The 26,181-nt window shown below is 42.3% G+C and overlaps 1 protein-coding gene across 1 annotated transcript in view; it reads right to left on the reverse strand.

Annotated features, from left to right (window-relative positions):
• The window catches only part of GRIN2B (glutamate ionotropic receptor NMDA type subunit 2B), a 221,483-nt gene that overhangs the window by 22,034 nt on the left and 173,268 nt on the right, over nucleotides 1-26,181 (reverse strand). Inside the window, exons 9-13 of the mRNA XM_014882568.2 lie at nucleotides 25,509-25,634; nucleotides 22,478-22,707; nucleotides 6,536-6,696; nucleotides 3,454-3,641; nucleotides 1,436-1,674 (exon numbers count right to left, since the gene is read on the reverse strand). Of these exons, the coding sequence (XP_014738054.2) occupies nucleotides 1,436-1,674; nucleotides 3,454-3,641; nucleotides 6,536-6,696; nucleotides 22,478-22,707; nucleotides 25,509-25,634 (944 nt within the window). The remainder of the gene's footprint in view (nucleotides 1-1,435; nucleotides 1,675-3,453; nucleotides 3,642-6,535; nucleotides 6,697-22,477; nucleotides 22,708-25,508; nucleotides 25,635-26,181) is intronic.

The raw sequence follows: 26,181 nt of genomic DNA on the forward strand, positions 1-26,181 counted from the left end.
GAGAGGATGAAAGTCTGTTTTGGCCCTTGAAAATCATCTGGGCATCAGTGAATCAATGATACAGGAATTAACTTTAAAAGGGAACAGCTTCATTCGTCATAAACTTAGCTACATTTATCACCAGTACAGATTAGAAAACGAAACAGAGAAAGAGCAGAATTCTTGAATAGGTATTTAGGTATTTGACTGAGGTACAATAGAATTTTTAATTGCAGTCTGTTAAATTTAACAGGGATAACAGGCTCCAAACTGACATCCCTGAAAGCAGAAGTCCTCTATTCAGCTTCAAATTGGACAACGGAAGGGCCCAATTCCTCCACATTCTCCACAAGCTCATTTCACCCATGACTGTTTGCAAGGGCTGTCCCTAGGAACAGAACGAAAGGGGCTCCTTTATTCCCTGACCTGCCAAGTGGTGCCTGATGATTATTGTCAATTGTGAAATGGACACCATCACATCATGTTATCATGGTTTCTCAGCAGCTAGCAGATGATTAACACTTTTCAGACCTTTCACCAACTCGGTCCAGGTCTAACAGATAACCACAGAATGAAAGACTCTGTTCTTAGCTAAGGGTCACCAAACACAAAGAAACATCTCACCTCCAGACTAAACCACATTAGAAACTAACAGTATAGAAGAGAAGCTATGCCCTTTCATTCAAAAGGCTTTGTAATTTCTCTTCAATATGCTACGCAGCAATTATATACTCCTTGTACAATCAAAGTAAGTTCTGCAACATCAGATGCTGAGCTAAAAAATGCCAAGATTTGACCTCACTTCAGAATGGATCAGGAAAAAGGACCAGTGGCTTGAAAGAAGGAAAATAAAGCTCCAAATGGGATACTGCTAGCAACACTAATAGTAGAAGATGACTCAGAAATGGCTAGAATCTGATTTAAATGTAAATGCTGTACCCTAAGGCAGATTTGCATAAAGCAATAGCTAAGTTTATGTGGTCATCCTCTGCAAAAGGATTTCTGCATAGTTCAGGGCATAGCTTTCGGTTAAGGACTTCTGACTGCCAATGAAGGCACACTTGTAGTTAACAAAAGGTCATCTTAAAAGCTGTAATTTAGAGGATAGTGTAAAACTCACAAATTTCTAATCATATTATCCATCATTACTTGATTACATTTGGACGGTCCCAAGATTTGGCCTCCTCACAACTCACTTTGGAAGAGCAAACAATAATAGTTAACTTGCCTTTTCCTATGACTTCCATGTGAAATTTCCATTTCCTTAACCATAATCCAGCAGAGATCAGAGATGTCACAGAAAAAAAACTTATTATTTTTGCAACATTAACAGTGCAAAGATGACTGTGCAGACTGCCACTGTGTATTAGACAGTTTTGGTGGATATTCCCATCTCCACTACCTAGGACTGTCTGAATAAAGCCTCTGCTCACCCCTGGCAGTTAAGGGCACTCACCCTGCTGATGGAGAAGACCACACCAGGCTTGCCAGAGCAGACGCCCATGAAGCAGTGGCGGAATTGCCAGTAGAAGAGATGCTCACAGATGAAGGTGATGAGACTGAGGGCCATGGCTGCTCCCAACATGTAGAAGACACCTGCCATATTATCTATATCCAGCTGGCTGCTCATAACCTCATTCTTCTCATTGTGACAAATGCCAGTGAGCCAGAGAGCTTCCAGCTCCTCCATCTCCCCTAGAATGACAGACAGGAGGAAAGAAACAGGTTAGATAATCCTGCAATGGCTGAAGAGCTCAAACTGGGGCAGAGTGAAAGCAAGAAGCTGATCTAATGTAATTTCCAGTCTCAACGTTCTTTTTCCACATCTACAACATCCATAAAATATCCTGACTGCCCTTCTGCTGGGGGCAAGTGCCATTGGTCACAGAAAAGTCAACAGGATTTTTCCACAGCCTGATATTAGCCATAACAAGCTGTACCACAGGATGCAGCTATGACACTTGCTGGATGTCTATACTGAGATCCTGAAACAGTCATCCACCAGATGACTGAAGACCTGGCCTCACAAACTTCCACTTTCATTAAGTCAATGAAGGGAAAAATTAGTGACTGATAGTGGTAGACAAAAATTAATCACTTCTAGATGAAAGCATTGTATCTTTCCAACTCGGAATCAAAATATTGATTGTTTTCAATCAATTTTTTCCCCATCATATCCATAGCTCATTAAAACCAGGTGCAATGTTCCAAAAAATATTTCAGTATTTTTACTTGTTTTTCTTCCCTTCAATTTTGTCCAAATTCAACACTTCCAAGGGCTTTGACCAATCAAAAATTTTACTAATTTGTATCAGCTAGGAGCAAATGTTCTGTACTCTAATTTCATACACCACTTACTACCATTATGGTACTTTCATGAGAGGTGAGAGAGAGGTAAAAACTCTCACACACGTACGTATTGAGACATTCAGATCAAGCTAATTTTGCAGGATGACAAATTGTTTCACGTAGTTAGGAAAGTTAGTTTTTCAGATTTTCAAGCTCCAGTACAATGGCAGGGGGGGAAAATTACATATATTTAAGTAGTGCCATAACAGAGTCTTTGAAGCTTTTTGGAGAACTTATGTCCTTCTCTGAAATAATACATACTAGGCTTTTTAAGAAACAGAACAACCCATCTGTCAGGTGGCCAATTTTCTGAAGTATGTCCAAGTTATGTTCCTTCCATACTTATAATACCATATGTTATTTTCCGATTTGGGGGGGGGAAGAATACTTATAAATAAAAAAAATTGTGAATTTTATTTATTCTTAAAAAAGGACACAGGAAAATGTAATGTGAAATGGAAAGACAGGAAAGAAGGAATTTCTTTTCCTGTGAATAAGTTTTGATAATACTAGTGATTTCTCTGTAAATTAAGATGTGAACTATATAACTATAATGTTCTAATTAAAAAATCATTCCAAAATATGCTTCTGAGTCTCAAGTTCTTCCTTGTTTTTTTTTTGTTGTTGTTGTTTTGGTGGTTTTTTTAGGTTTTGGAAAATCTTATCTAGCTCTTTCATCCAGAAATAGTTATCCTTTAATTCTGGAAACTCTGCATGGATTGATCCTGTCTAGAGCTATAAAATATGAAATAACCACAGACAGTCTGGTATAATTAGTGGGTTTGGTCATGGCAAAACCTCAAAGCTAGTGAAAAATTCACACCAGAAATCTTGTTTTTACAAGACATTCTTCACAGAAGATATTTTTCAAACACACATCTGAGCTTGTTCTATGAAAACTTTAGTGCTTTTGGCACTGCTTTTGATGATACCGCTACCCTGCATCAACAACATGAAAGAAGTGACATCCTCGCATTTTTGGTGTGTTACATCTAAAAAAACCCATTAATAATTCCATGTTCTCAGCTCACATCTGAATCATCAGAGCTAGAAACTTCCATTTCTTACACACAAAACTCGGTATTTCTTAGGAAAATTCCAGCACTTCTTTTTCTTGTCACTTACCATCACCAAAAAGCTGTAGAATCGCAAGATCAACCTGGCGCTTCCAGCCTGAGTCCTTTTGGATGGCAATGCCATAGCCAGTGGAGGCAAACACTTTCCCACTCCCAATTGTCACCAGCTTGCAGCCTTCATCTCTGCCAGCCATGTAGTTTAGCACTGCTGCATCATAAATGAAAGCATCCAACTTCCTGCACAGATGCAAGAAACAAGAGGGTATAGTACAGCAAACATAAAATCTGTATGAAATCAAAGGTGTTTTTTAAGGTAGTTAAGGAAAAAATTAACCTCTTTCAGATGGACTGCAATATGTTATGTAGAATCATAGAAAGGTTTGGGTTGGAAAGGATCTTAAAGACCATCTAAAGACCCCATGACATGGGCAGGAATTCATGCTCAGAGCCCTGTCCAGCCTGGCCTCAAACACTCTCCTAGGGATGGGGCATCCACAACTTCATCACCTCACAGTAAAGTGCCTCACCATCATCATGCAAAATTATTTTTTTCCTAATATCTAACCTATCTAATCTTTCAGATTGAAACCATTCCCCCTTGTCCTGTCATTACATGCATTTATAAAAAGTTTCTCTCCAGCTCTCTTGTAGGTCCCCTTCAGGAAGATCACAATTAGGTCACCCTAAAGCCTTCTCTTCTGAACAATCCCAGTTCTCTCAGCCTTTCCTTGTAAGGAGAGGTGCTCCGTCCCTTTAATCATTTTGGTGGCCTCCTCTGGACTTGCTGCAATCGGCCTTTTTGTGCAGAGGACCCCAGAGCTGGATGCAGCACTGCAGGTGGGGTCTCACCAGAGCAAAGCAAAGGGGCAGAATTCCCTCTTTCATCCTGCTGCCCACACTGCTTTGGATGCAGCCCAGGATACAACTGATGTTCTGGGCTGAGCACACGTTGCTGGGTTGTGTCCAGCCTCTTGTCCACCTGCACTCCCAAATCCTTGTCAGCAGGACTGCTATTGATCCCTTCATCCCCCAGCCTGTGCTGATACCCAGAATTGCCTTGATCGCAGTGCTGCACCTTGCACTTGGTCTTGTTAAACCTCACAAAATTCCCATATGCCCACTCATTGAGCCTGTCCAGGTCCCTCTGGATGGTATCCCATCCTTCAGGTGTCATCTTCACCTTCACCACAATTATATAAAATCTAAGCCTAAAGCTGTCTTACAGGTGAATCTGGGTTATAAATGAGGATAGTCTATTTCTTTCTATTTGGTAATCATAATTTCTGATCTTAAAGAAAATTTGGAATACAAACATATTGCAAGATAAAGATGAATGAAGAGGAAGTCAAGGGGATCTATATCCTTAATAGCTTATATTTCTGTACTGCCTTTCATCTCAAAAGAATCTAAAATTCCTTATAAAATATATCAATATTAGATACCAAAGTAGAATGGAAGTAAGGAAAATATTTTCTCCAATTCAAATGCTGGCATGACTTGTTGAGAAAAATGTACTTTTTTTGCAAAAATATCCAGTCAGGATATTATGTTTAACCCCTCAGTACTGTGAAAAGTACTACCAGATCTTTGCCAGCATCAACTGGCCATGACAGACTCTTTATGGTTTACCATGCTGAACTGGTCTTTGTTAAAGAATGTTCAGCTGAATATCACAACAAATATTCTGTTTCAACACAGAGAAATCCCCATTATGGATGTAGAGAGTACAACAGCCACATGAGAGCCTTTTCACAGTGCAACAAATTGATTTGGATGTTGGTGGCAGTCTCAAGAGGCTGCATCTTCCACAAACCCAAAGACAACTGGTGGGTAAATCCTCCCACTAGATCTGACATGAAACATTTTCTGATAACGACCTAAGACCTTCCAGTTGCACATTCTCTCTCACATACTATGTTTACAATACACCTCCTGCACATATATTTACAGTATGGTGATTATCTCAGTTCAAGTGCTTATCTGTGAGGAAGTCTGTCCAAGGGTGAATAAGGAGCAAGGATGGCATCTATCACAAGTGATGAGCTCTCTTGAATCCATATATTTCCAGGACAGTTCATATTTATTTCCTGAATGATGACTATCCTGGCAAATGTACCTTCCCAGGATGATATCCAACAATGGCACAATCATTTCCAATGGGCTGTGGGCCTCTGAACCTGGCAAACAAGCTTCGGAATATTCAGTCAATCTAGTAATTAAATTGGCTAAACATCTTAATTTGTGCTTTGGAATGAACTTTCTCATAAGTTCTCATAAGAGTGCAACATGAGTGTAAGCAAAAAAATTTTTTTTTTTTCACTGGGCCTGGGCTCTGACAACCAAAATGGTCAGTTCTGAGAGGAGGTCTTTAATTACAAAGGACAAAGGCTTGCAAGATGTCATTTTGAGTTAGGTCCTTTGCAGATTCACTGTTACTAAAACAGGATGAGCTATTCAAGCATGCTTTTTGCTAACAATTTTTCCCATGTCTCCAAAATTACCCAAGCAAATGCTTACATTTTTTATACTTCCATATTATTCAAATAATGTTTTGTTTAGCCCTTGATACTAAAATATTCCAGAGAGTAGGCTACTTCCAAACTATTTGTTTCAAACCTACCTTCTATTACATTATATTAGCTGGTGATACACTGGGGTGGGATTAGTCTGACAGCATCCTGATTAACATAATCTTTTATACACAGAAGGAGGGAAAACAAAGGAATTTCCAGATGACACTATAAATGCTCTGAAAAAACTTTGTCCACAGAGACCTGTGAGCTTTTCTTCTGTATGCATTAAAACCCATCAGCATGAAATATCTTGATGAAGCAAGGTCTTTTAGACCACTACACACATGGATTATGTACACAGGGATACACTAGATCCTCTTTTTTTTTTTTTCATTCTTATAAACACAGCAAAATCAGAAACTCTTATACAGATGTCAATAGAAAAACCTGGGAAAAAGAACCACAGAGTTACTCTCCTGTGCTATGTGTGGTCTTGCTATACTTTTAACCACGGAATGATAACAGAGGCTTATTTTTCAAACCCTAAAAAGTAAATTTTCCAGATAAGCACGCAAAAGTCAGGTTTCTGTGGTGAGTAAGCATGTAAGAAAGCCTCACCCAGTCTTCAGTGAGAATAGGGCATCGTCCACCCCCCTCTGGTTGAACTTCACCATGTAGCTGTGCATTTCAGGGTAGTTGTTGCGAATGTTCCTTTCCGTGCTGCCGTTGGGAACTGTCCCGAAGCGGAAAGGGGGTGAGAAGTCATTTGGTTTCTGGAACTGAAGAGACAGAAAAAGAAATATTTCTTACAGTCTTTCAGATGGAAGCACTCATCTGGTTGGGAGAACATCAGAAGGTTGATCTGATTTTATTTTACTATCATGTAGAAAACATAACTGAGAAGATATTATATTTCACTGTTTTCAAATACAAATATCTCCTGTTAATGCCTAAGAAACAAGAAGTAAATCTGAGCAAGGAGTTTTTTTTCTCTACTCTGGATGAAGTGCATGAAGTAGTCGGTGATCAGAGATTAAATAGGAGGTTAGATAAAAGGACAAAGGGAAGGGAAAACATAACAGTGGTGCTGGAACACAGTCAATAAACCGTTTCCAATAAAGTCTATGCAATGTGTTTTTTATCCACAAACCGTCATTTAATGCCTAAGAAGTATCTTTTTAGCTCTGTGGATGCCTTTACACTTCCTGGTTCTGACAGAGGTAGAAAAGTAATTAATGAGGAGAGATGCCTCTCAGCACACCTCACACCCACTTCACCAAAAAAACGATCAGCTTTCAAATTTTTGGGCAAATGTCCCAAATGAAATGCTGTTAGTGGCTGCAAGTTACTAGTAACATCTGATGCCCAGAACAGAGCTGGCAGAACACTCCAAAGCTTTTGCTGCTCACAAGAAATACATTCATCATAACATTCCCCCACGGCTGCAAGCCTGTGAGATTTTACATGCCGCTTGCTTAACTCAAGTCATAATCAATTCTCTCTAGGATTTTATGAGGAGTAAAATTTAGACTGTCAATTATCAAGACGCTTTTAAAACCCCTAGAACCAGTAAATGAGAAGGAGCACAGAACTATAAACCAGAAACTGAATAAGCAGTAAAGAAAAAGATGCAAAGGCAGGTTAAATGGAAGGAAGCCTCCTCCTCTCTGGATATATCAGGCAGTAGCTTGACTGGTGTTATTTCCTGACTCCTAGCTGCGACTGTGTATTTCTATGATCCTGAGAAGCACGCTGATAACATGCTAGTGGCCAGACCAAAACCATTTAACAGTAGGAGTGCACCTGGTACATGAATATGTGCAGTCATGCACTGCCACCTTCTACGGGGCTGCAATCTACAGATAGCTCTGGCTTAAAATACATGCAGATGAGCCTTGTTCTTGAGCTCTGCTTAAAGCCATTTTGGAACTTGGTCAACTCAGCTGAGGAGGCCAGAGCCCCTAAAGCAGTGTATCTCGCTCACAACATCTCAGCCATGAGGACAACTAGAAGCTGGGTCTCTGCATAGGTGACTGTCCATCTGTTTCTGTGTACCAGTCAACTCATCCCTCCAGTTTGGATGGCAGGATGGGCTAACTTGTATGTGCATGTCAGTGTGTGAGAGAACACATATCCTACTGCTTCAAGCCAATAAAAAACATCAGGGTTGTTTTTCTGAACTCAGGCTAGTGCATCACCAACAAAACAGAAGTTTCACATAGCATAAAAAAGACAGTAAGGTGTCTCTTAGAACTTGTCATGCCCTCTAGGGAGGAAGACAAACTCACAGCTATCAAAGACTCTAATGAATGCAAACTTTGATGGGAGAAAAATCACCACAGCATGCTAAAATTATTCTTTTTTACAAAGTTGATTAAAGCAGTAGCCTAGGGGACCCATCACAAGGAGGGCACTGCCATGCCAGACACAAAGAAACACAGTCTCTCCCCTGACATGCTAAACCAGGAGAATGCAGTGTGGGCAACTTGCTTTCCCAGAGGCTGCAGAATCCCAGCTTGAAGACATACAGGACATTCCCATTCCCACAGAGCCCTCTGACAGAGTACAGTCAACAGGAGAAGCATCAGGCAGGCCTGACCAACATTTGTGTGACATTGAGTTTTGGCATATCCATTTTATACCTCCACCCTCCATTCCCAGTGACACGATCTCTACTTTTGTCTGCTTCTATCATGATGCCTACAAACTGGAGTAAGAAGGATTATGAAGTCAGGCATTCCCCTGCGATAAGGAAAATAATCCCAACTCTGAATTATCTTTTGTCCCCACTCTGTTCCAGAGCCCATAACAGCAGCCACAGGTGAAAGGCTTCAGATTTAATTTTTAATCTCCTGGGTAATCAATAAATAAATGAAAACATTTATCTTGTAAGAAATTATTGTTTCTGGTAACTGGAAAAGCACATTTCTAGAGAAATAAGTCAGATTAATGACTTCTACAAATTCACATACTACTCATTCACTCACCAATCCTTACCTCCTGCTCATTCCTTAGTCAGAACAGATCTTCAAATGCAAATTATTCTTCACACACCAACATGCACACACACTTCAGCAATAGCTTGGTGAGCAGCAAAACAGTATGAAAGGATCCATATGGGGCCCACACCAGACAATTCTAGCTTGAGTGTCCAAGAGGAACACAGATCCCTAACTAACCTAGATAAATGTTTACAAAGCTAAAAGTAACCCATGTCCAACTGACTCCACAGTCAATGCAGCCAGAGACAAGCAGCTACTTTTCTATATTTTAGAAGTAATAGCACTAAACGCATGCAGCTTTTCGGTAGGAGATAGCAATTCAAAAATCCTCATGTGTGTTTCTTGGCAGTAAGTGGGCACAGCTCAGTGCAGGGATGAAGGGATTTCCAGTGAGCTCTCCAGAGTCAAAAATTATTGCATCATTCTGAACTAACTTCTGTCTCACACAGCTCATACTGAGAGAACAAGAAGACATGTGAGCCTTCCCAGAAAGTTCATGGGACAGATGGGGAAGGAGCGTGTCCTCTCCTGCCAATACGGCAGAGGAATGTGTGGAGGAGCTGGAGATGATCTGTAAGGAGGAAAGTTAATTCGCAGATTGTCAAAGAGTTCAGTAAGGAAAGCCACTTGTTTGATTTCTCCCAGGGGCTGGGACCGTGGGCCTGGATCATAAGGTGTCATCCCCAGGGAAGCAGGGCTCTTTGGCAGGCAGAAAAGGAATCTCAGACACGAGGGAGAGCTGATGGGCAATGCAGGAGCCATTACATGGAGGAAGCCTGTGCAGAGGTAATCTCAATGCTGCAGTAAACACTGACAAAGGAATTAACCACAGATATGGACAGAAAGAATCAGAATGTGGATTAATGAGAGGACTGCCCCATTATTTAATGAAAATATTTCTCCTGTCAGAGCCCTAAATCACAACTATTCCACTCCAGGCATCTGCAGATTCCTGTGAGGTTCTGGCAAAAAAAAAGTGGTAGTAATAGGGGAAGATAAGCAACTACATCAGTTGCTGAGAAAACCCAGCTGTACAGGGTCCCCACTTGTAGGAGCCCCACGTTACAGTTGCTTATAGCAGGAGACCCATCCTGCTGCCCAGCTCTACCTACCTCAAGGGGTGACTGCCTGTGAGGGAACCAGCAGGGCTCAGCTGCTGTCCTGTAGCCAAAGAGCCCCGGGCAGAGATGCATCCCACTTGCATCCTCCCACTCGTTCACCGCAGAACCTCTGTTGTGAGATGCTCCCCTTCTATGTACCCGAGGGGATGTGCTCATTCTCTCACCCATGAAAGAAGCCCCACTTGCTTCACATCAATTGTGAAGGTGGATGCTAGAGATGGGGGCAGAAAGCAGACACCGACGATGCCTGAAGGGCTGGGGTAGCTCTGGGACATGAGATATCTGTGCTCAGAGCCCAGTAGCTGCCTGCCTCTTCAACCCCTCACTCCACAAACTGAAATCAAGGAGCATTAAGTGCAAAGCAGACCCCAACTTTGGAAAAGTGACCTCTCAGAGTCAGAGAGCAGAGCTCTTCCTTCTCTGGAGAGCAATAAACACACAGGCTGGGAGCTGTTAGCACACTCAGGGAGGAGAGCTCCTCTGCCACTGCCCTGCACATCTCGCCATGAGAGCTGTTGACAGCAGCAGTGAAAGCAGCTCTAAGTGACTCGGCTGGCAGAGCTGTTTCATTAGCAATTTGGAGCCGTGCCGTGCAGAAAGCAGCATTGTTCTCAGATGTTCGGATATCAATCTGCATAATGAAACAGGTGATAGGAGCTCTTCCCATTCATGCAGCAGCAATTGGAGGGGATTTAGAGATGAGGGGAAGGGGTTATGTCTAATTGGCCACAATTAATTTGATGAGAATTTTTTTTCAATATATTGTCTATCACCGAATGGATCCTACAGAAAAGCGCATCTGCACTTATTTATCTGCCTGATGTAGGCCCTGTTTACACTGTAAAGTGTTTGCCAATAGCATTGAAAGCAGTTTCCCAAACTCAGCAAGCTCTTGCAACAAAAAAGCTCTTTTTTGTCAGCCAATCTACTTTTACATTGCTTAAAAAAAACCCAAATCAATCCACTGCTGAATAACATAATGAGCTGGCAGAACTTGGTGCAAGGGTGGGTGCGTGGGTGTAGTGCTTCACCCTTATACAGCTTCTCTGGGAGGGCTCCTTAGACTTTGTAAGCCCCAGATGACCAGTTTAAGTTTTCTACCACAGGAAGCTCCATAGTTCTGACCCATCAAACTAAGAGCCACAAATTCAGCTCCTCTGCTAGCTGCAAGTCCAAAAGAGCTTAAGCCCATGTTAGAAACTTTAAGCTCACTTCATTTACCCAAAAGTAAGTGTCAAGCTGAAATGCCTTGGGAATTTCACCCTGGGAACGGGTCTCTCATAGCCCCTGTGTCAAATTTGCCCACCACCTGAGGGTAGTTTGGACACTCCAGTATGCCTAAAACAGCTCTAGACATCTACATCTACCAAATGAACCTAGCCATTCAGCCCTCAGGATGCCAACCACTATGGGTAACAACAAGCCCAAAGTGCCCACCCTCCTAATGTATAACCTCTTTGCATTGCCCAAACATCCTTGATTGTCTCCTCTTGTTTTGGTTCAGCTGCATATCACTGCAGTCAGCTTGCACCTTTCTTCATTGCCTGAAAATCCAATCAGGCTGTTTGCACAAGAGCTTCCTTCAGAACCTTAAAAATTGAAGGGTGGGTCTGTAGTTTTCAGGAAATCAATTAATTCACAGCTAATGGATGACTCTCAAAGAGAAAAAGCTTGTTTTTTTCTTATCCCCAAAATATACAATTTTTGTCCCCAAGCTGCACCATGAACAATGCCACAGAATCACAAACCTGGGTTTGACTCTGAAAAGATGTCTCTTCCACCTCTGTCTCTCTGGTGAGTCTCTCCTGGACATCACCATTCCTGACAGCTCTTAATCCAGCCCACTTTGGAAGATGGGTGGTGCTGGAGACTCTTCCATTCCCTGGATAATGCCTACCAGAGCTTTACTACTGCAAAGTTTTTCCAGGTATCTGAACTAAAGCCTTCCAGCTGCAAACACAACTGCAATATTTTCTGTTATCTTGTCCATGGGCAGGGAAATCCAAATAATTTCTTCTTCTCTGAAGGTCCATTTTATGTTTTTGAGGACCATTGTGCTGCTGCTTCTCCATGTTCTTTCACTGCAGCTAAAGAAGCCCAGTTTCTTTAGTCTTTCTTTGCAAGCTGTATTATATGGACCTGCAACCATTCTTGCTGTTGTCTTTTGCCTGTATCCTGTAGGTCTTTCCTTGACTTACCTTTGGTTGGTGAACATGCTTTCCACCATCAGAACCATTTCATCAAGACCCAAGGATGCTGAGAGAATATTAAAGTAAAAAAGCTTGCAGTAAGACAACATAAACAATGCTAGTGAGAGTTCATGCTTATTATTACCCTTCTCAGGGCCTCTCTATATTATATCATGTTTTGTCTATCCTTCATTTTCAGCTTGCAAGTTCTTCAAAGCTGCAACTCTGTCCTGATCTGCATTCAGGTAGGGATCAGTTTATTTCTGGAACGTCAATCATCACTGCCAGCATCTTTCACTGTATTCTTTTCTTTATGCAGCTTGGATTGTGCACACAGGCACATCCACAAACCCATGCCCCCAGTCACCTGTCCTGGTAGAGGAGGTGCTCTACGGATTTCGAGCACAGAACTTGCAACTGTTGGTGGCATGGTGCTGCAGGCACTTTAAAATCGACAAAATTGCATCTCAGCTAGGAGTTTGCCAGCTGTGTGAGCCCAACAGCCTCGGCAGAAAATCATACTGCAAACCTAAATCTTAGCACTGGTACAAGTCTGTGAGGAGAGCAGACTAAAGTGACTGTGCTGCTCATGCTCTATTATTAATGACTCTCTTGTACAGATACTTCTCCAGATTCATTCCTAAAGTATTCCTCTCCCCTCTGCACAGCCATGTAGTTTTGACATTACAGACATTTTTTGTTTCCAAGGTGGAATTCTCAGCCATTTCTAAGTGACTATAAGTTTTCAGATCATCCTTTTACCCTAGCTCTTTTTAGTCCCCTCCTGCATTCCCTCACAATAACATTCTCTGCCTCCTCAGCAGCAGCTGGGACTCCTCACAGCTCTGAATCCTGTTGCCACATTAAGTCCTCTTGAAAGCCCAGTTTCTTATCTTCACTAGTCAAACAACACGTCTTGATTTATAAACAAACAAAATAGGAAGCTAAAAAAGGGGGGGGTAAACAGCACCAAATCCAATATGTTGATTTTGGGAGGGCATAAAATTACCTTGTGCTCCCTCAGACTTTGACTTTGCAGTTTATCTTATTATTCATTACCCAGTGATGTTTCAAATTCTCTGTCTTGCTTTGCATAGCACTTTCACCCATGAATTGCTCAAGATAAGTCCAAGAAAGGAGTTATCAGTTAGTGCAGCTGACTGCAGTGAAGTTGGCAAAGAATTTGATTAAAGTCCATTTTAAAGGAAGATGTAGTGGGGGTCAGACCCATAAATAAGAAAAAAAAATCTGTGAATGTCTGTTGGTGAAATATGGACACATGCGGATCAAGAAAAGGAACAGAGCAACCTAGTGACAATGCAGAGGTGAGGGGGGCCAGGTGAAAGCAAAAGAAAAGAGTTCAAATATAGCAACTTTAAAAATAGTTGTCCTTGCAAAATAACTGAGATGAAAGCAGAGATCCAATTGGTGGAAGAAGCCTCCATCACATGAGGTTATTGCCAGAGCAGTGCACACAGTAGGATTGTGCAGCCTCTTTGCAAGCTGGATTGCTATGTACAGAGGCTGAAAACCTTGGGCAGTGCACATCACTCCAAACAGACAGCATGTTGGGGATCCCACATCTTCCATAACCACACCTGCTTGTGCCTGCTGCCACCACACTGCCTTTTGGTGACCCGAGCATTACAGACACACCAGGTGTGAGGGGCCACTTCAGGATCCCACCATCACATACAGACAGAGCCCACCCATCACCAGCACACCAAGAGTCTTCTGAGTCAGCCAAGTGCATGAACATTATACAGGCTCTGTGCAGTTTCTCCACCCAACAGGTCATATTAAAGCCTTAAATATTTCTCAGGACACATTCAGCAGTATACAGGCTTCAAATCGCTGCTAGGTGTCCCTCAAGCTTGACCAGAAATCTGTAGTGGAATCACTGATTCAAAAGCTGCTTGCACAGCTCAAGTGTTAATATGTATGATAACAGGACACCACAGTCATATCTGTTGCAATGAAGGGTGCTATGAAATCATAGCTATGGTACACTCAACTTCTGGTCGCATGCATCTAGAGGATGGAGATCATCTGTTTATCCAGCCTCAAATAGTGCCATGTATTTAATTCTTGAAACTCAGCTTCCTTGGAAGCTAAACACAGTGGGACAAAAGGTATCTACTGAATAATCCCAAGCAAACACAAAAGAGAAATTCGTGAGGCAGAAAGATGCCACTTACTACACTCATGTTAATATCATTAGGAATGTAGATGTTCATTCAGAGGGAGAAAATTAACTGATTAAAAAGACCTTGAGAGGAGAGGTGACAGCTAAGTACAGAGGAATTTGAAATTGCTTTGTTTGCACATGAGACAGCTGGTTAACAAATTATGAAACACTTTGAGAAATTCAGAGGATGTAGTTTGGCGGGGGAGCAATTCCATTTTTCACCCATTTTCACTAACAAAGGAAGGTCAGATCCTCCTGTCTTCTGAGTACTAACAGTAGCCAACCTACCATTATGTGAGTACTATCCACTGGGCAGCAGGGTGAAACCCTGCACAAGCCTGGTAAACCTTCGAAAGACTTTACAGGGGTCAGAATTTTCATCCAAGCAATTTTAAAAGCTTGGTAATCACATTAGTGCAATTTCTTAAGAACATCGGTAGGGCAGGGAGGCAAAGCAAAAAAGCAGGGCACTTCAGACAGGGCAGCACCTTCCCAGAGCTGGGAGATAACACCTTCCTTTAACCTTCTGATGAAAGCTACCTCCTACCTGCAAGTCAAAGACAGAGAAATGAAAGCTGTATCACTCCCATGTGAGTCCTGGGGCACTGAGCTACACCTGAAGTAAACAAGTCTATTGGGCCACAGAGATTTAGGGGAAGTTTGACCTTGAGTAACCAATAGCCTGGGAGAACTAGGGCTTCTTTCCATGCAATGAAGTAAAAATACCTGGAAAGATACAACCTGCCAAATATTTATCAGGTATATGTATGTACATATAAGTCCAAATGTCATGGTCAGTAGGCATCAGGAATGAAAGTGTGGGGGTACAGCTGTTGTATTTTTTTTTAATCCTGTAGATCTCATACTCCCATCCCTTTCCCACCAGTAATTCAGTCCTGATCATTCAGTTGAAAGAGGCCAGCTCTCATCTCTCAGCCTGCCAAATTTTGGTGGCAGGGCCACTGTCTTTTATTTGACTGCAAAGTGCCAAGTACATTTATGGGCACCATATAAATAATAAATAAAAATATTCATTGTTTTCCTCTCCGCTGACTTATACTGATGTGAAAAGCAAGACAATCCTTTGCTTTCCTCTCACCCTCTCCCCCTTACGTAACTCTCCAAAGACAGCTTTTTACAGACTGCCAAGCAATTAGCACAGAAACAACCAAATTTAACTACTACCTCCAAAGGGGGATAGCTCTTAAAGCTGGTGAAAAGGAAGATTAAAAGAAAGGGTCAGTGGTGGCCAAGGCCTGGGAAAGGCCAGGGCTCTGTGGAGGGAGAATGCAAAAGCTGCAAGCTAAGGACTATGCCATGGCCCCATCACCAAAGTCCTTTATCCAGCGACTCTCATCTGTACCTCCAGCTAAGTCCAGAGATTTGCATTTCTTCCTTTCTAGCAAGGATGAATTAAGCCTACAGCCTGATTGAGCATCCCCTCCCCTTGTATCTTAATGCCTTAAGTTCCCAACTAAACTGCATTTTAATTATCAATAATCCTGAATAGTCCCATTAGAGGTTTTCATTGTCATTAAATCATAGAATGGGGTGGAAGGGACCTTAAAAACCATCTTATTTCAATCCTCATGCCATGGGCAGGGACACCTTTCACTAGACCAGTTGCTTGGACTCCCATCCAACCTGACCTTGAACAGTTCCAGGGATGAGGCATCCACAACTTCTCTAGGCACTGCTTCCAGTGCATCACCACCATCACAGCAAAGAATTTCTTTCCTAATACCTAATTTAAACCTATTCTCTTTCAGTTTGAAGCCCTTACTCCTTGTCCTGTCATTACATGCTCTTGTTAAAAAGTCTTTCTCCATCTTTTTGTATGTTTCCCTTCAGGTACTGGAAGGCCACAATTAAGTCACCCTAAAGTCCTTCCCTTTCCAGACTGAGCAATCCCAGTTCTCTCAGCCTTTCCTTGTAAGGAGAGGTGCTCCGTCCCTTTAATCATTTTGGTGGCCTCCTCTGAATTCATTCTAGCAGGTCCATGTTCTTTTTGTTCAGAAGACAACACCCTGGAGCTGGATGCAGCACTGCAGGTGGGGTCTCACCAGAGCAGAGCAGAGGGGCAGAATTCCCTCCCTGGCCCTGCTGCCCACACTGCTTTGGATGCAGCCCAGGATACAACTGATGTTCTGGGCTGAGCACACATTGCTGGGTTGTGTCCAGTCTCCTGTCCACCTGCACTCCCAAGTCTTTCTTGGCAGGACTTCTCTTGATCCCTTCAACGCCTTTTTTGATACCAGGGAAGTCCCTCCAGATGAACAGAAAAAGAGAGAATCCTGAGGCCAAGTGAAGGCTAAAGCACACTGCAGCCTTCTTGCTGCTCTGCACTGTACAGTGCTAAGCTGAAGAAAAAGAGGAAGAATGACAAAGAAACTAGGACTGAAGAAGGGGGGAAACAAAACACGTTTGAAACCCACTGACTTTAAACACTTATAGTCTTAAAAACTACTGAATCCCATTTTAGCACACAGGCACAAAGATTTGTTCCAAAGATCTCAGAAAGCATAAGAATTATCCCAATACAAGGACTGCAGAATGTCTAAATCTATGATAAACACATCCATCTTCAACTGCAAAAATTTATCTGAGATTATACCTATGTATACAATAAGTGTAAGTCACAAATCAGAAAGATCTATTACTAATATATGATATGCAGTAGCTATTTAATAGCTATTTATAAATAAGAAAATTTTAGCATAATATGTAATTATACATAGTACACATGCATTATGTGTATTTATACATAATATACAGCTGCACTACATAGTATTTTAAAATACTTCATACTATAGCACCTGATGATTTACAAGGAGATGCAGAGAAATAATCAGATTTTAAGCCATAAAATTTCAGACTGTCAGAGCTCTGAATTTTTTACACTTCACTATGAACCACTGTTTCTTGTATTAAGCACTAGTTGATAACACTGTTATTGATAAAGGTCATATTTAAGCAAAAGGCACAATTCAACTCATTTACAGGGAGATGTACCCCTAGGAAACACTGTGGAAAGAAATTCAACTCTACCCCAAGACATAAGGTCTAGAGATTCAAGAACCTCTTTATTTTGGGAGTTTTTTGTCAAGTAAGGTGAATCAGATTTAAGCGTTTTGGAAAAGGTTATGATTTATCACAAGAGGACAGGATTGGAAGTGGCATGGTCCTTCTGTCTGCCTAACTCATATCTTCACAAAGGCGTTCTGGCAATAAAAATCATACTGCTGTTGAAAGATTGTGTACTTTCTGCCTTTGGACACCACCACATAAAACTTCCTTTGTATCCTGCTGAAATGTGTGGAGGTACCACAAAAGTCAGTTAACACTAAATGTTTAATCCCGTGTAAATTTGTACTGCCTCCAAGCCACCCAGTTGATGGTCTCATCTTCCCCTTACAGAGCTCACAAGGCACAGGACTGACCCTCACTTTTAGCCCTCTTGAAAAACGTCTAGCTGAAGGTATCTCCTCTGCATTTGCCCTGGACTTCTCCAGAACAGGTATTTGTGCAAAAGCTGCAAGCTCAGGGAAGCATTTAACTTCGATCATGTGAATAATAGCCCATTGACTTTAATGTCACCGCTCATGAGCACAAAGTTAAGCACACGCTTAAGTGTTCTGCATATCTGGGATCATTGTATAATTTCGATTTAATGTGCTGCAAAGTACAATGTGGGAAATAATTCATTTTTCAGTTTCACAGCCAAGCACCTATTACTGCCAGAAAAGAGCAGATCCTTTTATTTCTGTAGGTTTTTCAATGAGGCTTTTGTTTTGTATCGACTTGAAATGTTCCATTCACCTCAGACCTACCTATGTTTTTTTGTCTTCCAATTATCTCTGTCTGGCCCCTTCCTTAGTTACAGGGGAAAAAAATCTTTTTTCCACTTTTTTTTCCAGTTAAATGTAGGTCAATTTTATGAGTAGTGCCTTTAGAAAATGACAAAACACATGTCAGAAAGTATTTTGAATGAAGTATACTAAAATGAGCTGTTTTGGAAAATATCAGGAATTCCTTCTTATACTCTCCTCTTTTCTTTTCAGTAAAAATAGTGGCTAGTTTTAACTTCAAACCCCACCTTTCAAAACAAGAAACAAACTGATATCTATTGAAAAATTAACTGACCTATGCTGCATTTGACTCAACATTTCATTAACGTCTTAAAAAGCAAATAAATCAAATACGTGTGAAATTTCAGCAATCTATATTGATTTGCAGGCATGCAGAAATCTATTTCTCTCCTTTTCACGTCAATTACAAAATTACCATTTTGGTACTTTATTAGCTTCTTTGGCACTTCCAACTAATTTATAGGAAAGGATACTATTTTTTTATTATTATTAACCTACTGCCTTCTAAATCATTTTATTTAAATGCCCTGCTGGCTGTCCACATTTGCTTTTATTCTATTACTACTGTATATAAATGGCAATTACGTATAGCTATTAGATTACTTCACACATTAGTTCATTTTATATAATCTTTCCTGTATTTATTGCCTTCGTTAGACTGAAATACCGCAGGCGCTTGTTTCTCTAATGTGTCTGAAGCTCTCCCGCTAATGGAAATTGGGTTATATCTTCTGATTACACTCAGATGAAATCCAGACCCAGGAGTTGACTGCAGTATTCTGTGACAGGCCCTCTTACCACTGGGGCTTTCGCAGGGGTCAGGGCAACAGCAGCCCCGCACAGGGATCCTGCATGGAGGCAGCCCAGCAGCATGTGCAAAGATACTCCAGCTGGGCTTGCTGGGAGCTGACATGGCCAGCGTGGCACTGTCCCTGCCAGGACCACCTCCAGCCCCTCTGCTGCACAAGGTGGGCTGGTGGAGGCAGAAGGTGCTGCTTTGGCACCTGCACAGGAGGAAGGTGGTTCAGCACGGCACAAGCACAGGGAGCTGGAAAGGAGATGCTGCCAAGAGCAGGACTTTTCCTGCACAACTCACTAGTGCTGCTCTCAGGCAGAAGCAGATTTCTCCTCCCTCAAACTGCCTATGGCTGGCCCAGAGTTAAGAGCTAAAGTCTGAGGTATGATTTAGCAGCTCGCAAGGTTAACATGGGGGAACTAACAGCCATCATGAGGTGGGTTCCTGCATCAGCTCTGGCAGCTGTTTCGAGCCAGCTATGCTCAAAGGGTGGCATTCAGCAAGGTGAGCATCATCTGGGACAGAGAGAGAGTGGCAGAGGTCCCTAAGTTCATACAGGGAGCCTCCAGACACCCTCAGTTCTACCTGGTCCCCTGGGACAGAGGCATCCACTCCAGCCCAGCTCAGACAGACGTGTTCCAGCATCCACAGAAGCACAGTGGGGACATGACATTTGTCATTGTCCTGCATGTTATTAGGAAGTAAATGCTGCGGCACAGCCAAGACATCATCCAAGTCCTGAGACATTTCAGGAGCATTTCAGCCTGCTTTTCTGGGGAAGTGGCATGCCAGCAGCTGTAGGCACCAAGCAAGACCTAAGGAAGAGGGTCCAAGGAGACCCTCAGGGTAGCTGTTGCAGAGTGTAGCCAGCCTGACCTTGACAAGTGCGCCCCAGCCAGGCACAGTAATGGATTTTGTGAGTGCATCTGGCATTTTGGCTCCTCTACAGTGTCAGTGGGACACCTTCCCCAGGTACTGTCGAACTACAGAGACATTTGCAAGCAGATCTGGGCCTAGGCAAGTAGGAACAATAGTATCCTTTTGTTACTGTCACCTTGCCTATTGGCTTGCATTACATGCTCTGCTGAGTCCTTGTGCTGGACACAGGTACCCTTACCAGCTGATGGAGAAGACTGGGAGACTAATCTGCCTGACTTTTGCTGTGGACACCAGATTATACATTGGGGGTAAAAGAGATTGGAAGTGACAGCCTTTTCTCTTGGCAAACAGTCTTTCCCAACTGGCTTTGAACAGTGACTGCCTCTTTTGAAAGTCTGAACTGGCTTTAAGCAGGCAAGAGAAGTGAGGTAGAACACAGCGTACCTCCATGTGCCCTTCATCCTGACCAACCAATGCATTGGGAGGGTGAGTTGCAAGCAAGGTGCAGGCTTGGGAAAAGGGAAAAGATGAGATTCAGAAGAGTGAATTCCTCCCAAACCAGGGGATCTTGAAACAGTGTGACAAATGTCTAGATGACTGCTCTCAAATTCTACAGGACCCTTTGCATATTGAGAGAGTAAAATCTATGAGCCTAGTAGATCAGGCTCATTCACTCACTTTTTTTGGACCGAGTTAGCCCCACCTCCCTTTATTGCCCAAAGGCAACTGTTGGCCTTCAGTTTCACCAGCCAATATTAATTTGATTCCAGATGCTTTGGTAAGATTGTAATCTTACCCAAATATTGTACTTGCACAAGCAGCTACATTTGAGGCATGCCACAATTCTCTATGTACTATGGCCTTTCTCTTCCCCAAGGAAAAAAATACATATGCTTTAGTGTAGCAAAAGTAAATACAGGGATGTTGGCAGAGAAAAGTAGAAGGAAATGGCCTCAATCCAATACACACAGGTGGCCCTACAGTGAAATCAACTAAAACAGGCCCAGAAATTCATATCCAAAGGCTCTGTGAAGCTCCAGGAGTCGCTGCTTTCAAATGATATTTCATGCATATATCTCTGCAGGTATGAAGACTATCTTGAAAAACGTGAGAATGAAAGCATGTTCTCTCCATGAGCCTAGGCACAGCCTGAAACAATAGATCACAAATGGGTGCAAACTATCCCATTTAGCTCAGACAGTTGAAAACCTAATGATGACAAACTAATGTTACCTCTGATAGGGCTGGCTGGTTTTGATCAGTATCTTTCAATCTGAAGGAGCTCACAGTTTCTAAGGAGGCTCTGCAACAATCTCCACCTGACAGAAAAGCATTCTCCCCTCCACCCATCCTCAACACAGCACATTGGAAATGGGAAGACAGTATGAAACATTGAGGTTAAAATTAAAACAAATAACAGGAGCACTTCTGCATGGATTGTATTATTCTGTGCCATTCCAGGTTAAAAAAAAACAAAACAAAACTACAACAAAATTAGTAAGAAAATCTCTTATGATTAATCCATCACAGAATTTCCAGCCTGCTGAACAGGACGCTGTATACACAGGAGGCCTGGCCACAAATTATTTCTAGACTGTCATGAGGGACACAAGAGTCAGTAACTATAACCAACCCAGCAGCCACAACTGACACTTGCAGTCCTCCTCTGGCTGCTATCCCCAATAGCAATGTGTGCAACCCCTTGCTATTTGGCTGCCCTGCAATGGCATGACCCCTTAAGCAGCCCCAGTGACTGACTAACAAGCTCAGCATGGGCAATCGAGCCTCACAATACTCAATTCCTTGTGAGTAGCCTCACCACAAAACAAAAATAAAACAGTGTGCAAAGCATTACACCCTCACGAGCCAGACAGTGCTACCCTGCATGTATCAGCAATCTTCTCAAAATCCTCAAGTGTTCAGAGTCCAGCAAAAGCGAATGCTCTGCATGGACAAAATGCTGTGCAGGTAAACAAGACATTGAAATGCATTCTGAACAGAAAATTATTTCTTGTACTAAGCCTCCAAACACCTTGAAAAAAATGACAGTATAACTTCAAATGCAAGCAATAGTAAATCATCCAAGCCACAGTGACTTACCCCCATGGACAGAACTTGTTCTCAGAATAAATTAACAGATCATATTTGCTAGCCTTATGGCCAGCACTCCTACCCAAGACAAATTATTTAAACCTGAAAACACAGGTTACAGCCATTATACACATCGTCTCCAAAGCTCCATTAATTTGTTTCTTGCTGACAGTCAAGGTGTGGTTTGGGATCATGCAAGCAAGCACAGTTCAGTTCTGCTCATAATTCATTCCTGAAGTGCTTAACGCATGTAAAAGTGCAACTGAAAACCAGTGAAGAACAGTTCTGCTATTTAAACTCGGGTCTAAAGCTATGATGCAACTCTGAAAACGCCTTCTTACTTTCCTTGTGAAAGGAAAGAAGAGATGGTAGAGCAGCCTCTTCTGTGGAAAAGGCTGCCTTGAGGGTTTGGGTGGATACATTACCTTTTTGTCGCTCAAGCCAGACACCTGGTCCACGTATTCCTCTTGGATCATGAAGGCAGCCAGATTGGCAGTGTAGCTGGCCAGAAAGATGACAGCGAAGAAGGCCCACACCGACACCATGATCTTGCTAGTGGTACCCTTGGGATTCTGTACTGGCACAGAGTTGTTGAACACCAGCCCCCACAGCAGCCAGATAGCTTTGCCAATGGTGAAAGAGGGACCTCCTGGTTCTAGAGTGATTGAGAAACATGATCCCACAGTGAACATCTGAGAGTAAGTAGTCTGCATTTCCAGTTTCATACACCTCTTTACTTCAGAGTTAAGAGCAGAATCTATTCCCACTTGTGAGGTGAATATCTGCATCTGCACTCCCCTAAGTAAATGCTACCATACCTCAGCAAAGTGCAACTTGAAAAATTATTTTTAAAAATGTCCTCAGATTTCCATATTTTTTTCTATCTCAGGGATTTCCACTGAAACCTTACATGAGGACCTTTGTTTTTATTTGATTGAATATCTAGAAGCCCAAACATTTAATTTTAGTTGAAGTATTGTCCCCAGAAATAGAATTTGCTCAGAAACATTCTATCCTCATTTCCAGCTGTTCAAGGGTGATGTCCTCAAATTCCTAGGACACACCTCTGTAAAACATGGCTCTCACTCTACTTGTAAAAGTACACGGAAGAGCATCATCTGGAATAACAGGGCTCTACAAATAATTCTGAAAGAGTGTTTCATTACTCAGTCTGTTGAAGATCCACTAACCAGAGAAGAACACAGCTCCCTCTCCCCATATTTTGTGTCTAAGGTACATGATGGTGACATATATTTGGTCCACTTTAAAAAAAAATCTGCAGGTTCTCCCTAGATAGTCCAGAAGCAGTGTTTTAAAAGCTCCTATTTTCCCCTTATTTACTTTTCAGTGTGGAAGTTCACTCATACCCCAGAAGCCATGTGTGCTAATGAAGCACTAGATCTGAGAACTGGTAAAATGGCACCTGTCTCTCAGCAATCTCATAACCCCAGCACATGCTGGTTCCATTAGTGGGAACCTAACCCACTAAGAATTTCCTTAACTTGAGCACAAGAAGAGCTGAGAGGGAGAATGCAGAAGTGATCACTCTTTGGGTACTGAGAAGATGCTCAGGATGAATGGTACAGTTCAAGCACCTGTCATTCCTCCAATAGGGCCAACCTGATCTGCATCCCATGCTTCATCTCATCAGGCAGGCTGATTGGATCCTAGTGCTGATGCCTGTGGTTAAGATTGACTCTAGCCAAATAGCAAAAGGGAAGAAAGTATTGTCATGCTCCTCCAAACCTCTGAGCAGTGAATTGCATAGGTCATCTGGAAACACTAACTGTGTTACCCTAAATACAATTGAACAATGCAAGGGGCTCATTTTTCACCCAGGGAACTCAAAACTAAGTTTAGAGCAGAATCATCACCTGGAAACTGGTGCCTTTAAATTCCAGGGAGATAAAGTTCCTAAGAGAAACATGGTTTGGCAGCCTTTGTCTTTTTATATGCTGGAGTGATATTTTCATATCCCTCTCTACCTAATGTGCCCTAAGATATACAGGTGAAAGGCCTGACAAACATCAGTGGGAACTGTAAAGTGGAAGGAAATCTTGAGAAGTTCCCTTCTAAAGAAGAAGAGCCTTCCTCTCTCCACTGACCACTCCACATGCTAGCACAATTACTTTGTCAGACACAAACCAAGATTGTAATGGCAGATTCCAGTCCAAAAGTCTTGATATCCGTAAAGAGAAAATGTAGGTGCTTGAGGCATACTGTCAGGGGCACACTATCATAGTTCAAATGTAGCCAAAGTAACATTAGCCAGGGCTCTCATTACCAAAATCAGCATTGCAGTCTCTGCATCTTCATATTTCATCTCTCAGGGATAATATCCGTCTGATCATGCCATACTCTTTATAATTACTCGGAAATATTGATACTTGTAGCTGCAGTTCGGCTAACTTAACAACTGCACAACTGCACACCTGTACTAAAAACTGCTTCCAGTTCCACATCTATATTAATACCTCCTAAGACTCAGGTTTCTCAGTACTTGTACCACAGATCCATGGGATTATGATCAGATGCCATAAAGGCCATCCAGAACTACTTGTTAAGAGACAAGTTCTCCATTTCCCCATGTAAGTGGTTCTGCCTGTATTCTCATTAACACTTTTTATTTTCACTCCTCTCTAATTTGATGGCATAAATTCACTCAGAATACTAGACTTGGGAGCAAATGAGTGCATTTCCCAGTAACTGTCTGTCTCCCTCTATTCTCTATGAACCAATAAATCCAGAAAAATTTGAAGGGCTGACTCACCAGGGGGTGAAGATATGCATATGACAAAAGACTCAACTTGCTAATAGTTTTCATGTCAGTAAGGGCAAAAAGGCTGCATCTTAGGAAGGACAGACAGCCTTTCTTTAATTCATCTGTCTGCCTTCTGAAGATCAGAACCACGGAGATGGATCACTTGCTTGTTCCCAACTTTCCTGCTGCCCTTGAAAAATAATTCTTTACCCACTTCCAAGAAAATAAGTTTCCCATTCTCTCAGTTGGTCTTAGAAAGCCAGAAAGGCAAGTAGGGAAGGACCTGACCAGGTGACAGATGTGGATTCCGGAGGACATAGCATTATGCTGGGAGACCAGCAGAGTGTCTTGCTCTACAGGGAGATGTAGCACTGAAGGATGGATTGACAGTGCTGAGCCCTGTGATTGTCTTGGAGAGTGCAGCATCGCAGGCCCTGCCAGCACTGGCTACCAGGCCCCATTTTCCCTCAATGAGAAACAAATTGGAGCTGGTATGTGCTTTAGACATGAAAGGCGGCACAGCTCCGTCTCTCACGCCAAGCAAATTATCCATTATACACATCTGCTCTCTTCAGAGCCTTTTTTCTGCCTCCATCCCTGTCCTCTTTAGTCTGAATGCAGAGCTCAGAATGGGCTAGATCCGTTCAAGGCAAAGGAAACCAGAGGGGATGATAGCCAGAAGCAGCTCCCCTTACCTCTGCCATCAGCAAGGCACCGATTGTAGCCCACAGGGCTGAAGTACTCAAAGACGAAGACAGCCACCGCAGAGATGATAAGCAGCATCACAAACATCATCACCCATACATCAGCACTGAAAGGCTCTGGAGAGGAAGAGAAAACCAAGGTGAAAGACCTGAAACACCTCACCTCCTGTGCTCTCCAGAGAAAGCCTGTGTGGGGCAAACTGGGATGGGGAAAAGCAGAAGTTAATACAAAGTCTCCAACCTGATTCTGAAAAACTTTTTGAACTGGGAAAACCACAGTTTCTGTCTCTGTAATGACTGCATTCCATCGTACTGTTACATTTGTGACACATGGCTCCATCTGGAACCACACACAGCCATTGTGGCATGCATTGATAAAATAAAACACATTGATAAAAGATTGTTCCCAGGAAGTCCTCCAGCACCATCTGGAGAGAGTGGGGAAAATCAGGCAGAACTGGCAGGGTTTCAGACAAGCATCCAACTTTCAAAATGCTATCGAGCCAAAGAGCTTCTCCAAATTTCTAAGATTCAGCCATAATGACAGTAGATTTTTTAGTATTCCATCCCTCTAGCAATGGGAACACTGGCTCATTCTAGAAATGTTAGTGTGCATGTTCTGCAAGTATTTGATCTCTGCCAGGTTTTCTCCTTCTCCCAGCCC

Source organism: Sturnus vulgaris, chromosome 5, assembly GCF_052056855.1.
Source record: "Sturnus vulgaris isolate bStuVul1 chromosome 5, bStuVul1.hap1, whole genome shotgun sequence".
Lineage (NCBI taxonomy): Eukaryota > Metazoa > Chordata > Aves > Passeriformes > Sturnidae > Sturnus > Sturnus vulgaris.